The 14,405-nt window shown below is 40.8% G+C and overlaps 2 protein-coding genes across 3 annotated transcripts in view; one reads left to right on the top strand and one right to left on the bottom strand.

The window, feature by feature from the left end:
* The window catches only part of DNAH8 (dynein axonemal heavy chain 8), a 147,484-nt gene extending 145,718 nt beyond the window's left edge, over positions 1 to 1,766 (bottom strand). The window contains exon 1 of the mRNA XM_021289465.2: positions 1,457 to 1,766. The gene's annotated coding sequence lies outside the window, so the exon portion shown is untranslated. The remainder of the gene's footprint in view (positions 1 to 1,456) is intronic.
* Positions 1,767 to 2,742: 976 nt separating this feature from the next.
* Positions 2,743 to 12,545, top strand: GLO1 (glyoxalase I). Of its 2 annotated transcripts, none has more exons than XM_005503813.3 (6): positions 2,743 to 2,991; positions 4,131 to 4,213; positions 5,585 to 5,725; positions 6,528 to 6,595; positions 7,716 to 7,805; positions 10,479 to 11,702. In XM_005503813.3, the coding sequence occupies exons 1-6, from the start codon at positions 2,911 to 2,913 to the stop codon at positions 10,565 to 10,567; spliced, it is 552 nt and encodes a 183-aa protein (XP_005503870.2). In that variant the 5' UTR covers positions 2,743 to 2,910; the 3' UTR covers positions 10,568 to 11,702. The 2 variants fall into 2 exon arrangements, with proteins under 2 accessions (XP_005503870.2, XP_064914206.1); XM_065058134.1 differs by having other exon boundaries at positions 2,872 to 2,996; positions 10,479 to 12,545.
* The last annotated feature ends 1,860 nt before the right edge of the window (positions 12,546 to 14,405 follow it).

The following is a 14,405-nucleotide window of genomic DNA, read 5'->3' as shown; positions in this document are numbered from 1 at the left end:
GGTTCATGATCCCAAGACCATAATCCAGAGCTACAAACCAGCGTCTAAATCCTTTCCCTATTATGGGGCATACTCATCCACTTTCATTTGCTGGCTGCCATCAATCCCATTCCCTAGATCTTAACATTCATAAACATATATAGAAAATGTAATATTTTATTCAGTGTGCTCAAATCAACACTTGGATTAAGCAACTAGTTTTAAAGCACTGTAATTATCAGTAGGGCTATACCTGAAGTCCTTACCTTCTATCTAAATTTTCCTCTAAAAGAAGGTTGTTCAGTTTCACAGGGATGTTATAATGAAGAAATATTTTAAGAAACAAATAAGATATGCCATTAGGGTCACACCCAGAATAACAGATAAAAATAAAAGCATGAAAACAGTACTCTGAGTGGAATAGCAGTTACCATAAGGATTAAAATTACCCAGTAATTTTTATGAGGTCTTGTGGCAGCCAACCACAGGTGCAACTGTTATATACTCCCTTAGACACTCTTGTCTGATTCATAAAATAGAAAATCAGAAGTGAAGCTAACATGAAAACTGACATCTGGTGCTACATTGCTAGCTCCTTATTTTTGCCCATGATTAGCAAAGTGACTGTGGAGTTCGTCATGCAATCACCTGCTATTGAAAATGTTCATCTATTTCTTGAAGTAAAAATACTAACACAACTTAGGACAGTGGAAAAAAAAAAAAAAAAAAGGAAAATGTCGAATCTAAATTAATTAATTCACTTCCTTTCTTTCCCTTCATGTTTATCCATCTGGGCTAGCCATCTATAAGGTTAGCAGTGGTACTTTCCTTCTCAACATTCAGGTAGAATTGGTTGGATGTTCATTTCCTTGCCTTCCAACTGGTCCTCTTGAAGTTAGACTGGGAAGTTGATACCTTCGCTTGAGGCTCAAGATGAGAGAGATGGGGTTCTGGAAGCTCTCTTCAGAAACAAAGACTACATTGTATACTGGCATCCTCCCTGACTCTCCAAACATCTGTCTGGTGGCTCAGCTGAGATTTTCACACTTTACAAAAACCAACATGAACTCCAGATGGCTACCTATCCTAGTGTGGCTTTAAAACTTCCGTTCCTTCCCTTCACAGTGCTTTAAACCTTAGCAACCTCACCTATCCACGAGAAAAAACAAAACAAAAACAACCAACCAACCCCTCTCCCAAAAAAAGACAAAAAACACCCCCCCCCCCAGCCAACAAAAAACCTCAAACAAACCAAAAAACAAACAAAAAATAAAACACCACAAAAACACAAGTCTGGTTTCCAGCAGACGTCTTAGAAAGTAGAAGGAGGATGAGGTGAAGTACGGAAGGAAAAGTGTAGGACTCCCAAGCGCAAAGCACACGAGATACCGATTTGTGGCTCTTTTTTGAGAAGCTGAGGTGCCTTAACCGCCACTTGGGCTTTGGCACAGAGCTGAAGACAAGGAGCCCCACCGACCTGGCTGGAGCTACGCCTCACGCCGCGGGGAGAGGGGAGTAGCTCCCCATCAGCACAACCAGCGGCCGTCGCCCCCTCGGAAGGCAGAGCAAGCGGTTCCAACGCCTGCCCCTGGGCAGTTCCTCCGCCGGCCAGCCGTTGTGCGGCGCCAGTCGTTAACGCCGTTGGGAACACACAGCAACGGCTGCGGCGCTGCTCGCGCCTGGGGCACGGACCGCACCGCGCGCCGCACCGCGCACCGCACCGGACGGCCCCGCCCGGAAGCCGCGAGCGCTGGGGCTGAAGCGCCGCTGACCGGCTGCTCCCGCAGGCCCTGGCAAAATTCAGTCCCCGGAATCTGAACCGTAATTGTTATTCGTAAAGACAGTGTTGGGCACCGAAGAGCTCTGCGCTGCGGAGTACGCAGCTCAGGCAGCAGGAAACCTTTAGTATCGTGAATTCTCTTGCTCGGGGTTCGGGCATGTACCTGCAGAAGGGACTTAAGTAACACCGTGAGAATGCTGTGCTGCAAAGGTGGTTTTTCACAGAATCACAAAATGTTAGGGATTGGAAGGGACCTCGAAAGGTCACCTAGTCCAATCCCCCTGCCGGAGCAGGAACACTCAGATGAGGTTACACAGGAATGTGTCCAGGTGGGTTTTAAATGTCTCCAGAGAAGGAGACTCCACAACCCCACTGGGCAGCCTGTTCCAGTGTCTGTCACCCTCACTGAGAAGAAGTTTCTTCTCATATTAAAGTGGAACCTCCTGTGTTCCAGTTTGTACCCATTGTCCCTTGTCCTATCATTTGCTGTCACCAAGAAGAGCCTGGCTCCATCCTTGTGACACTCACCCACCGTTATCTGTATTTTTTTTCTGCGTATTCGATCCAGACGAGTTTTTGAAAGAAAGATTATTCTCCTCTTTTAGAGCTAAAATAATTCTTTATACTAAAATGTCACTGCGTCGCTTCAAACGGTGTCAAATTTGAAGTCCCCCAGCACCTGCAGGCAAAGCAGAGACCAGCGTCTCTCAACACCCACCGAGCGCACCGCGGGTTTGTTTGTAAACAGGGCTGAAGGCGCAGAGCCAGGTTTTCGAACCACCCTAAGACGCTGCCAGCTGGGAGGATTTGCTGGAAAAGCACCGTTCCAGGGGAGCTGGGCACCTACGGCTGCTCAAGCGTCTGCATGGGACCCTCTGCCTGCGAGCGGCGGCTAGAGGCACTCATCGTCACACCGCCGCGGAGCGTCCATGGTTTCATCCCACTCCTCAGCTAATTAACTCCGCAGTCAGGAGGCTCTTTCACGTTAATGCTCCCGGGAACGAACGGGCAGCCCGACACTTCTCGAGCAACCCGCGGACGTCCCCGGCTGGCGGGACACGACCAGGAACGGGCCGGGGGGTCGGGCTCCGCCTTCCCCTGGGCACCGCCTTCCCCTGGGCGCCGCTGCTGCAGCTGACTGTGTTGCGGACATGGCGGCCGCAGCAGAGCTCAGCGGTCTCAGCGACGAGGCCGCTTACGGCGCCTGCTCGGAGCCGGATGCCAGCACGAAGGTGAGGTAAATAGGGGTGATGAGGGCGCCTCGGCGCTGTTGGCACCGCGAGGGTCTGCGGCAGCGCCGGTGTGCCCCGCCGCTCTTCGTCAGGCGGACGTGCGGTGGCTGGGAGGCGGCATGGGGCCGGGCACGGTCCCGGCGTGGCGGAGCGAGAGGGGTGGCCGGGGATTGCTCGTCTGGGAGCTGCCGCCTCGCCTTGTGCAGGGAGACCAGCCCGGCTCGGTTTCACCCTGGTGGTGTAGGGGGGATCCGCTGGGCCGGGCGTTGTGAGCCCCGGTCCCGTCCCGCCCCGCTTCCAGGCCGCCGTGTGGCACTCGGCCGGTTTGCTGGTGCGCGGAGCGTCGGTCGGGCTGGAGCTGAGGCCTCGCTCGGCCGCGGGGTTACCCGGCGCCCCGGGTGCTCTTGAGCCAACACACGTCAGGGTTGCAAACAAAGTCCCCTAAACACTCCAAACTTTTTTTTTTTTTTTTTAATTAGGAGAATGTTATAATTGTATTTCAGTTTTTCTGCCTTTTTTTTTTTAATTATATGTGTACCTGCCAATCTATCCAGCCATTCACTTTTCAACTGCTCAGCTGTGCAGTAGCCCTTGGTATATAAAGTCACTTAGTGGCTTGAGGAAAATACCCTTGCAGAATTGCAGGCCAGTTTTGCTGCCAAGATATGATCAAGCTTGACGGAAGTTCAAGGCCTGTACAATGGAATAATGAAATAATTAATAAAATTAATTCAGGAGTTTATTTTAATTGTGTCTGCAGTGAGGCCCCATATCAAATAGTCATTTGCCTAGTGTGCTTGTGTGCAGAGTGGTTCATGTGTTGTACAGCTCCATGAAAGAATAATAAAGATAAGAATTATACAGTTTTTATACCACTGATAATATATATTGAGTGACACCAATGTTGTTGTTTTTCATTTGTTTTAAACGTGTTTTAAACGTGTTTTAAAGGCACATTGATTTAACACGAATCAGTATGTGTAGGATTGGAAAAAGAGGTTTTATTTACACTTAATGTAGTAGTCTGTTTGTTACTCATAAACCTGCTAGGTTTAAATTGGTTATTACCTGTCATCTTTATTAATAGCCATAGTTAAATTCTGGTGGATGTATAAATAATAAACCTTTATTTTCCACAGGATTTTATGTTTCAACAGACAATGTTAAGAGTAAAGGATCCTAAGAAGTCACTGGACTTTTATACAAGAGTTCTTGGAATGACGTGAGTAAAAGTTCTATGCCACAATAAGTTCATTTTTTCCTACTATTCTTCTGAAAAGCTTTTGTTATTTTGATGTAATTATACTAATTGGTTTAACTACATAAACAGTGCTGGCCTATCAGCTGATTCCCAGTTGCACAGTTAGTCTCTGAGAACTCCCACAGCACAGTTAGTGCCCAGACTGCAAATCAACTGGACTAGAAATTTCTTTTTTTTTTTTTTTTCTTAAATAGGTCATTAATTATCAGTGTACAACTTGCTTACTTCCTCCTCACTTAGCCTGCAGCAGATAACTGGTTACTTTTATGACAGTGCTTATAATCAGGAGTCATTGCTGTAAGTCTTGAAATTATGTTTTCTGCTATTTCTCAGAGGTGGTTTGTGATCGCCTCTGGTTATATTTATAAGAGACCAAGGCAATGGGAGCTGGAGACAAAGTCCAAACTCATTTTGTAAAAGGATGTTGGGAGGCAGATGTGCAGCAGTAGCCTAAAGTGTTTATGGTAAAACTCCTTGCACATCCTTGACATTTGAAATAAGTTATTTCAAAACAACATTCCAGCATGTTTTTAAACATCTTGAAATGAGTGCAGACTAAAATAAAATAACTACTTCCACTTTAGTGAAGATGTGGGTGTGAGAAAATAAAATACCTAGTAAGCTGAAAAGGAAATTAGATTTAATTTGTAAGCCTGGTTGTTCTAGTTAAATGTCCTACATAAAAATGAAGTATGCCACACCATCTCTTTTCTTTTGAAAAGAAAGAAGTATCAAGTATTTCACAGAAAAGTGGATGACTTCTTGCATCTAGCAAAGGAATACATTTTATATGCATCTTTTTCTGACCTCAAGTATTTTGTAGTTAAATTGTCACATTTGAAATGGATTTTATCATTACACCTAGCTATTGAAATTGTAAATATATTTCATCTAAATGTATGCTTGGTTTTTAGTCCTGCTATGTTCTTAAATTTTGTCCGGTGCCAGTGAGCTCTCCAGAATGAATGTTTCAAAGTAAATATTTTTATTCCTTGGTGATGTTTTAAAGTGGATAAACATAAAGATCTTCCTGAGGAAATATAGACAAGTAAACAGAGTGGCAACCTCAAGACATAAGTCTTTGTACTGGCTTTGCTATTCAGTTACTGATAGTTTGGCTTTTAAGCATCTGATTCTTCTAATTTTTGTAGGTTTGTAATGTGTTCTGGAGTGTTTCTATTTGACAGTTCAAAATGTAGGTATTGTGGATTACAGTCAGCAAGGCAAAAAATCATAGCAATAATTCTTCCATGGGGGAAGCATCTTGGTTTATTTGCAAGCTACCTGATTACCCATTTAAGTTACTATTTCAAAATAATTGTTGCCATTTAGACTGCTTCAAAAATTTGACTTTCCAACTATGAAGTTCTCACTCTATTTCCTGGCGTATGAAGATAAAAATGATATCCCAAAAGATAAAGCTGAGAGAACAGCTTGGACCTTCTCTAGAAAAGCTACACTTGAACTGACACAGTAAGTATTCATATAATGAGAGATGACATTTAGCTAACAGTGATTAAACAGAAGTGGATGAATGTAAATCCTGTTGGACTGAGTAAAAAATGTAATAATTACTGTGGAAACATCTTCATTGTTTTATGGCCTTAAAATACAGCTGAGATCTTTCTCTCTTCAGAGCTCTTTCAAACTGCTAGGTGAACAATGGTACACAAATATGAAATAATGCTTGCTGTATTTTAAGTATGCATGCCATCTGCATAGGAAAACTGCAGAATTTAGGAAAACCCAATGTGGTAAGAACTTTCTTTGGATCTCCAGGGCATCCTAATAATGGATAACTACTGCTTTTGGAATCTGATCAAAAAAGGTATTAAGTCAAAACTTCTCATAAACAGGACAATTTGGTTAATGCTACTAATTACTGTAATTGTGCAGAAAGAATCTCACAAATACCCCACTGTCTTGCTTTGCTTCAGGACATGCTCCCCACACTGTTTGTTCCCCAATGATGGGCAGATAAACTGACTCATGCAGCGCAACCTTCTCTCTAATGTGAATGAGACAGGAGTGTCCCTGACTCGATCAGGTGTAGAGCCTGAATACTAGTGAAGGGCTGTGAACATGACTGGATTAGTCCTTAGACTGTCCTTAGGGCCTCTGACTGGGGAGAATCTTGATAATTTAATGAATGCAGCCAACAGCTGAAATTCTCTGGTTGCTTAGGGGAAAGAACTTACCCTCTTGAGGAAACGGAACATTTAGGATTTGTTAATTTCCGTGCTTTTCTTCAATATGTATTAATTACTTCTTACAGCAACTGGGGCACTGAAAATGACGAAAAACAGTCTTACCACAATGGCAATTCAGATCCCCGAGGATTTGGTAGGTCTTCACTTTTGTGTTTGTAGTTTTTAAGCTTTGTTTAATTGTGATGATATCTTTTATCTTGTGTACTAGAGAAATGCAGAGTTTTAAATGTTTTTTAGAAAACATCTATATAAATTCTGTGCAAAGATTATTTGGAAGTGTATGATATAGGCTTTTTTTAAAAATGAGAATTAGTAGAGAAAATATTTTGAACTTGTATGGATCAAAAGACTTTACTAGTATGTTACTTTGAAGAAAATGTACTAGCACTGGGAAAGAAAGGAGCTCACACCTCATCATTTTCTTCTCTTCCTGTAGCATGCATGCTGTGAAAGATTGTGAAAATATGTAAACAAATGTGTTTCAGAGTAATGAATTATACTTTTTATAGTCTACTCCTTTGGCAAGCAATCACATACATGCTAATAGTAAATACTGAATGAAGAACAGTAATGGTTTTTGTGTATCATATTATCGTGCTGTTTAGACTGATTTACGGTTGGATTTATATTTTATAATCCACAGGTTACCCGTTTTAAGCTAGAAGGAGAATTACATTTGTCTGTAGCACTGAGGATAGTATTTGTGTGGCTCAATTTGATATTTTGAGTACTTGAAAGGTCACTGCCTTCTGAAATAAGTTTCATGTTGAATCCAGCCACTTGACATTTAAAGCTTCTGAATTTATTTGTAAGTTCAGGCCTTGCATAGGGCTAGTGTTAGTCTCTACAGTACAGCATTAATGATAAACTCCTTGTACTGTGGAATTGAGAAAGTGCAGCAAAATCCTGTTATGTGGGCGTGCCCTGAGAAAGGAAATACAGGTAAAACAGTTTGATTGAAAATCTTGTTTTTTCCTCTCTGGATAATATTCTCGTCTAAACAATATGAGATATTTTAACTCTGAAGTTCCTATTTTAAAGGAATTATCAAAAAGCCAGCTTTCTGAAGGAGAACAATGTTAATACCCCAAATGCTTTTCTTTCTGAAAACAATGTTTATCTTGTATACAGTCATATTTTATGTGAACTACAGCATGGAAACTTTTTGCACAAGGTAAAATCTAAACAAACTTTTTCCTAGAACACCCAGCAATACTTACAGTGTACTTCACTTTTTTTACCTTGTTGCACAGGACACATTGGAATTGCTGTCCCTGATGTCAATAAAGCATGTAAGAGGTTTGAAGAACTAGGAGTGAAATTCGTGAAGAAACCAGATGATGGTAAGTCTCGATCAGAAATGTGAATCCATTTTTTTACTTGTTTTTAATATATTGTGTAGTAGATCTTTCTGGAAGCTGTGTAGTACATGTTGTAGTTGTCACTGCCTAGAAGGTGCTAGACCTAGTTACCCCTGCACCCTTTTACACAGTGGCCAAAACTGAAAATAGATCCATCTTGGTAAAATAGTTAATCAGTTTAGCTATCTGCCTTCTGTATGTAGTCTGACCTTCAGTCAAGTTCATGTGCTCTGTTGATCCACAGTATCACAGTATGTTTGGAATTGGAAGGGACCTCAAAAGATCATCTAGTCCAATCCCCCTGCTGGAGCAGGAACGCCTAAGTGAGGTCGCACAGGAACATGTCCAGGCGGGTTTTGAATGTCTCCAGAGAAGGAGACTCCACAACCTCCCTGGGCAGCCTGTTCCAGTGTCTGTCACCCTCACTGAGAAGAAGTTCCTTCTCAAATTTAAGTGGAACCTCTTGCGTTCCAGCTTGATCCCATTACCCCTTGTCCTATCATTGTTTGCCACCAAGAAGAGCCTGGGTCCATCCTAGTGGCACTCACCCTTTATATATTTATAAACATGAATAAGGTCACCCCTCAGTCTTCTTCAAACTAAAGAGACCCAGCTCCCTCAGCCTGTTCCCATAATGGAGGTGCTCCACTCCCTTAATCATCTTTGTTGCCCTACGCTGGACTCGCTCCAGCAGTTCCCTGTCCTTCCTGAACTGAGGGGCCCAGAACTGGACACAATATTCTAGATGGGGTCTCACCAGGGTCTCACCACCCCCCTTGTAATACACCCCAGGATGCCATTGGCCTTCCTGGCCACAAGGGCACAGTGCTGGCTCATGGTCATAGTTTACTATGTTTACGTGGTCATGATGTCATAGTTTATTATGTTTACAGCTGCTTAGAGTTATTAGAGAATTTACTTTAACATGGATGACATTCACACATGCACATCTGTTTAGTTCTTATAATACGAAAATAAGATATCTTGGAAGACATAATTACTCCCACCCATTAAAACTGAGTAATTCTTGACTTTTCTGGCTATTTTTATTTTAATCCACCTAATACCACATATTAGCTATTACAATTTTAACTGTTTTGCTGGCTTTGGTAGAAATAGCCTTGTTTGACTTGTATAACTTGTAGTAAAAAATGCATAATGTATAGCTCAAGAGTACATAAAGAATGTCTGTGTCAAAATAGCCTAAAATGTGCAGTAATCAGTAGTGAAAAGTCTCGTATTTTTCAACTGGATTCTCTTTCATGAAGAGACCTCATGAAAGTTTCAGGACAGATGTGTTCCAGACTGGACATCTGACACTCAGCAACAGGCACAAATCTGTGATACTTCTTTCTTCTGGCTATAGGAACTAGACTGTTGCCTGTGCTGATGGTGGAGTTTTTTTAGTTTGAAAGTAACATCAGTACATGAAGCTTCAGCTTACACGTATTTGAATTGATCTTCTACATCCCTTGCTAGAGGAAAAAGAGCAAATAATTGAAAACAAACTTGACTGATTTTCATCATATTCACTGTGTTTTCAGCTGAAGCAAATGTGAGAAGTGTAGCTGAAAACTTGAACACAGATTTTTTGATTTAAGAATTGAACTTAGTATTTCTAGCAGAGTTTCTGAGCCCTTTTAAATTTGTTCAGCACCTGTTGAACCCTGAGAGTGTTGAAATGAGAGATCTTGACTTTGATTCTATATCACTGCACAGCTCTGAGTATGTAGGAGGTTAAGTTTAGACTGCCAATGGAATAAATCACAGGAAAGAACTCTTGAAGTAGTCAAGGGGGATCGAGAGCAAAAGCTTATTGTTAATATTAAGAAAAAAAAATGATGCAGCAAATGCCAAGGAGGAGGAAGAACTTTTGGACTTCACATTCATTGTTTGTGGACCAGGCTGAAAGACCTAATGTTATTTTTTTTCCTATATTACTGAATCAAACATCTACTTTCTCAAGTTTTTGCAACTAGAATGTATTGAGAGTTAGGTTGGTTCTGTTACAGTAAATAGCCTAATAGAGCAAGTATAATTAAAAGTTTCTGGTTAACACTTTAAGATAGTATGTTAAGCTGTGCTGTCCTGGTCTACTGTTGAAGAAAACTTTTGGGGACCCTGTTTTAATGAGTAATATTTTTTCCAACGGTAAAATTTAGAACACTTGGGCCTTGCGTTTTTCTGTTTCATTAAGTCATGCAAATGTGTATGATACAACACATTGCGGGGAGAAGCAAACAAAAACCAGTAACGTAAAACTTGAGGCAGGAATGATGGGAGGTGAACAGGGCAGAGGAACACAGGATTTTATACTGGCAAAGCCAATTCGACGGCTTATTTCAAAACATCCTGGAGCACAAGAATATTTTCTGAATTCAGAGGATGAACACTTACAGGGACATATGGAGAAAACTTCAACAAAAGACAGAATTTCAGAGTGATTTGAAACTACAGCTTGGTTGAGAGTAAGACTGACAAATTAGTATACAGTGATCTAATGCTGATTAAAAACTAATCTGGATGTTTTTAGAGTTAGTTGTCTAAATTTAAATCTTATGCAAAAGAGAAAGAAGTATTTTTCAAAGTAGTCATTTTTGACATTAAGAACTAGTCAGTTAGTCTTAACATTATCTTGTATTTTTTTTTTGATAGGTAAAATGAAAGGACTTGCATTTGTTCAGGATCCTGATGGCTACTGGATTGAAATTTTGAATCCTAACCACATGGTGACTCTCACTTAGTTCTAATGAAGTGTATTCTATTAGATATGCCCCTGGAGAAAATCTATAACAGTGTGAAATTTTCGCATAATGGAGAGGAATCAGTTGTGTTCAGAGTCTCCTCGAAAACTGTTTCCTGGGACCTCACTGTACTTCCTTTTTTCTTGTCCTGTGCTGCCACGGCAATTTGTTTCCAATTAGGAATACTCAGCTATTTGTTGGAAGAGCATTTAAACAGATTCTCCTCTTGAACATTGATTATCTTAATATTTTACTGAACACTACCAAAAGATACGTAACCAGAAATCCACTGCATCTTACATTGTTTAGATTTAAAACAGCAACAAATCCTATGTTTCTACTGATGATCTTCAATGAGGAGGAAAAAAAAATATTCAGATTTTTTTTTTTAATGAAGTAAGAAGATGTTGAAGGCTTCATGCCTAATCTTGTATACTGGAAAATAAAATGTCAGACTAACTTTGACTTGAGTAGTAGCATGTTTTTTGAAAGTCCTAATCTTGCTTATGTTATGCCAGGCAAAACTATTTATGTTATGCCAGGCAAAACTACTTAAACAGCCTTGCCTGGAACAAGAAACTTTGTGGATGCAATAAGTCAGTCTACCAGAAGGAATTCCGTCTTTTGTCTGCCAACTGACAGCCAAGATAGGAGGTCTAATTCATAGTGATCCTTCTTGTCTCTTCCAGTGCTAGAAAGAACTTGCTCATAATTTTTTGTTTCACTGAAAGTCTGGGGCTATATTTAACTTAAATGCTCTGTACATTCTGTATTAGGAAATTAATGAAAAAGAGTATCTGAAACGAAATTCCTACTAGTAGACATTTTAATCTGCCCTCTCAGAATGAGAGATTGTTACTGAAATGATACCTGTAAACAACAGGAAAACTAACATTTTCATATGTTACACAAATTATTTGGTTTTATGCTGCTCCACTTGTTTATGAACAGTGTATAAACCATGTCAGGTTTTGAAATCGTGTTGTTCCTTCCAACAAGGAAAAAACCCTCCGTCCTGTCTTGCTGTGGTTCAAGTAGCACTTAACTCCTACCGAGTCTTCAGTTATTTGACTATTGAGTAGTGTAATGGCATTGCAGTTCACTTCCAAATAAAGCATTGTTGAGAACTACAAAATCATTTTAAAGCAGTATGACCTCTTGCTTTGCTAACTGTTGAATCCTATGTAACTGAAAGGCTATTTGTTTTGGTTCATGGATTCTTTTTTTTTCAGAAGAAATCTTGTGATAATACGAATTGTGAGTACAGAAATGAAGAAGATAAGTGTGTGACTTGGTTAGCAGGATGTCTTAGTAACTTAATGATAACATGCAGAGTTAGTAATAACTGTCAATAAGTCCCTGGCTTATAAGTTAAAACAGAAATGTAGAAAGTATTGCATTTGATTCCTACTATGATACTGTACATACTATGATGTAGATGTTAATAGTGAGGTGTTGCTGTCCTACCTCCTTATCTGAAAAATCCTTAATTCTGTCCACCTCATCTTAACAAGATAGCACACAAACTCAGTAATTTTTCAGAGCTCCATCTGAAAAATCATTCATAAGACTTAATGCAAGATATTTTATTTACCCTTGAAAATGAGTAAAATAGATTATATCCTTCCTCCGAGCCTTGGGTGTTGGAAAAATGAATGTGAAAACAGTTGCTATGCTTAATACCCCCTATGGATGTACAAGCAATCATAAATTCATTGGAAGATAGACATAGTAACTCAAAAGAAATTTGTTTTCAATTTTCTGTTTGCTATGTGAATCAGCCCTGACATTTTAAATTGTCATTTGTGTGGTATTTTCTGGCTGGTCTCTACAGTATCTACAGATACTGTGCTTTAGGTGATGCCTTATCAGTGTCATCCATATACAGTAGATTCTTTCCCTTCTTAAATATTTGCTAAGTTGCCTTTTTTTCCCCCCCCCAACAATAAACGCTGTTGGTTCATGGTTGCATTCTCTATTTCTGCCCTCCTGTACTTCCAGAACTAATACCTGGCTGTTCCCTTTGTTGTTCCTTGCATGGTTGATAGTTTTCCTGGATGTTAGGTCATTTTGACAGGGACAATATAGTTACCACTATGGGGAGTGAGATCTCCTGAGTAAGTGTGCTGTCTTAATAGCTGTGAACATGGGATCTCACAGTCTACTTCCTCCCAGATGTGGAGTTTTTGGCATTGCATTCCCTGCCTCACACAGGCTAATTCACCATAATAAAGTGGCAAATATTTTCTTGAATGCTGGGTTAATTTTATGCCAAGTTTATTAAGTGGAAATGAGGAGCTAGTTCAAAGCTCCTTAGTTTCCTGAATGAGTAAATGAAGCTGTTCATTTTAGCAGAAAGGCTGTCTCAGCTGACTCATAAAACCTCACCCTGCCTTAAAAAAAGGGACACTGTACTACAGAACATCTTATAGCAGCAATTAAAAGAACTCTTCATTTGAAGACTGTAGTGTAAATTTAGCATGATGTCTTCTGTAGTAGGATGACAACAGTGCCAAGAAGCATGAGAGCTACAGCACTGAGACAAAGCACACAGCCGATTACAGCTTACATAGGTTTTCCTGTGTTTTCCATATATATCCTTTCTGCTGCTGGTTATTCTGAAATAGGACCTTAAAATGAAGCTCAACTGAAGCACAAGTGCTAACTGCAGCTACTATTCAGAATCTCTCATTAGATTGTATGAGTAGAAAAATTTAGACTAATGGAAATCTAAGTTAAGCTGTCTAAAACTTTTATTTCACGCAATACAGAGGTATCATCTAAAGCTTTATGACCAAGGCAGTGTCAAGGAAAATGTCAAAATTTTACAAACGTGTAACTTGGCTGTTCATATTTTATCAACACACAGTATTTCATTTGGACTTGTTTCATTGCATTTCAAAATACAGGTGTGACTGGAAAAGCTATTGACCCAATTGTATGGAATCCAGTAATTAAAGATAGTTTGTAAATCCCATGAGTAAGTCAGAAGGTGTGTGTAGGTAGTTCAGTGCATAACTTCATGAGGAGGAGCAGGCTGTGTCAAAGGTTCTCTGCTTACTCTAGGCATGATTGCTAACTGTGGAATGAGCCTTGGTTTATGTGCTTGCCAAAGCATGGACAATGATGAGGCAATAAAGAGGAAACAAGTAAAAAACTACTGGCATCTATAAACTAGTTATAGCAGTGTCACGAAGTGGGCAATGTATGTTTATCGAAAAAAAAGAAAAATGTAACTTGCTTCTTCAGAGCTAATTAAAACTTGTATTCTCAATTATGAAATCAAAGAATAAAGAAAAACACTTTATGACAATTCTTTTACCTTTCAACAGATGTTAAAGATTTTAGAGGTAAAAATTTTGAAGTTATGTTCCCACTGATTATAGACAACGCTATTTTTCCTTCTTCCAAGTCAACATGCATTTTCTGCTAAATAAAGCACAGCGTTAAACAGCCTGTAGTGCTTACTCGCAGGAGCTAAATTTAGCTTCATGCAGTACAGCAGAAATAAATCTCATGGTCACCTAGAGACAAGCCCACGTTCTCCTTACACAGGGGCAGAGGTTCGGTTCGCAGGACAGCAGAGCCCTCACCTACGGGCAAGGGCCTGGCGAGCGCACCGTTATACCGGAACAAGGGAAACGTGCGGTTTGAATGCGGCTCCAGGGGAGTCGCAGCGGCCGCCAGGCCCGCCCTCCTCACCCAGCGCGGGGGGCGCTCGCAGCGGCTCTTGCTGAGGTGGGCCCAGGCGTGGTGCGGGCGAGCAGCCCAGCTCTCCAGGCGCCCTCGGCCCTGCGGCTGCCCCGAGCGGAGACAGCGGGAGCGCCACCCACCGCGG

Source organism: Columba livia, chromosome 3 (assembly GCF_036013475.1).
Source record: "Columba livia isolate bColLiv1 breed racing homer chromosome 3, bColLiv1.pat.W.v2, whole genome shotgun sequence".
Taxonomy (NCBI): Eukaryota; Metazoa; Chordata; class Aves; order Columbiformes; family Columbidae; genus Columba; species Columba livia.
The sequence above is the reverse complement of the archived record's forward strand: the minus strand, read 5'-3'. Positions and strand labels throughout refer to the sequence as shown.

Excerpts from the sequence above, each read along its gene's own strand:
- GLO1 (XM_005503813.3), top strand. The coding sequence starts at position 2,911 with ATGGCGGCCGCAGCAGAGCTCAGCGGTCTCAGCGACGAGGCCGCTTAC. Across the intron at positions 6,596-7,715 it reads TTCAGATCCCCGAGGATTTG|GACACATTGGAATTGCTGTC; the intron begins GTAGGTCTTCAC and ends CTTGTTGCACAG. Across the intron at positions 7,806-10,478 it reads CGTGAAGAAACCAGATGATG|GTAAAATGAAAGGACTTGCA; the intron begins GTAAGTCTCGAT and ends TTTTTTTGATAG.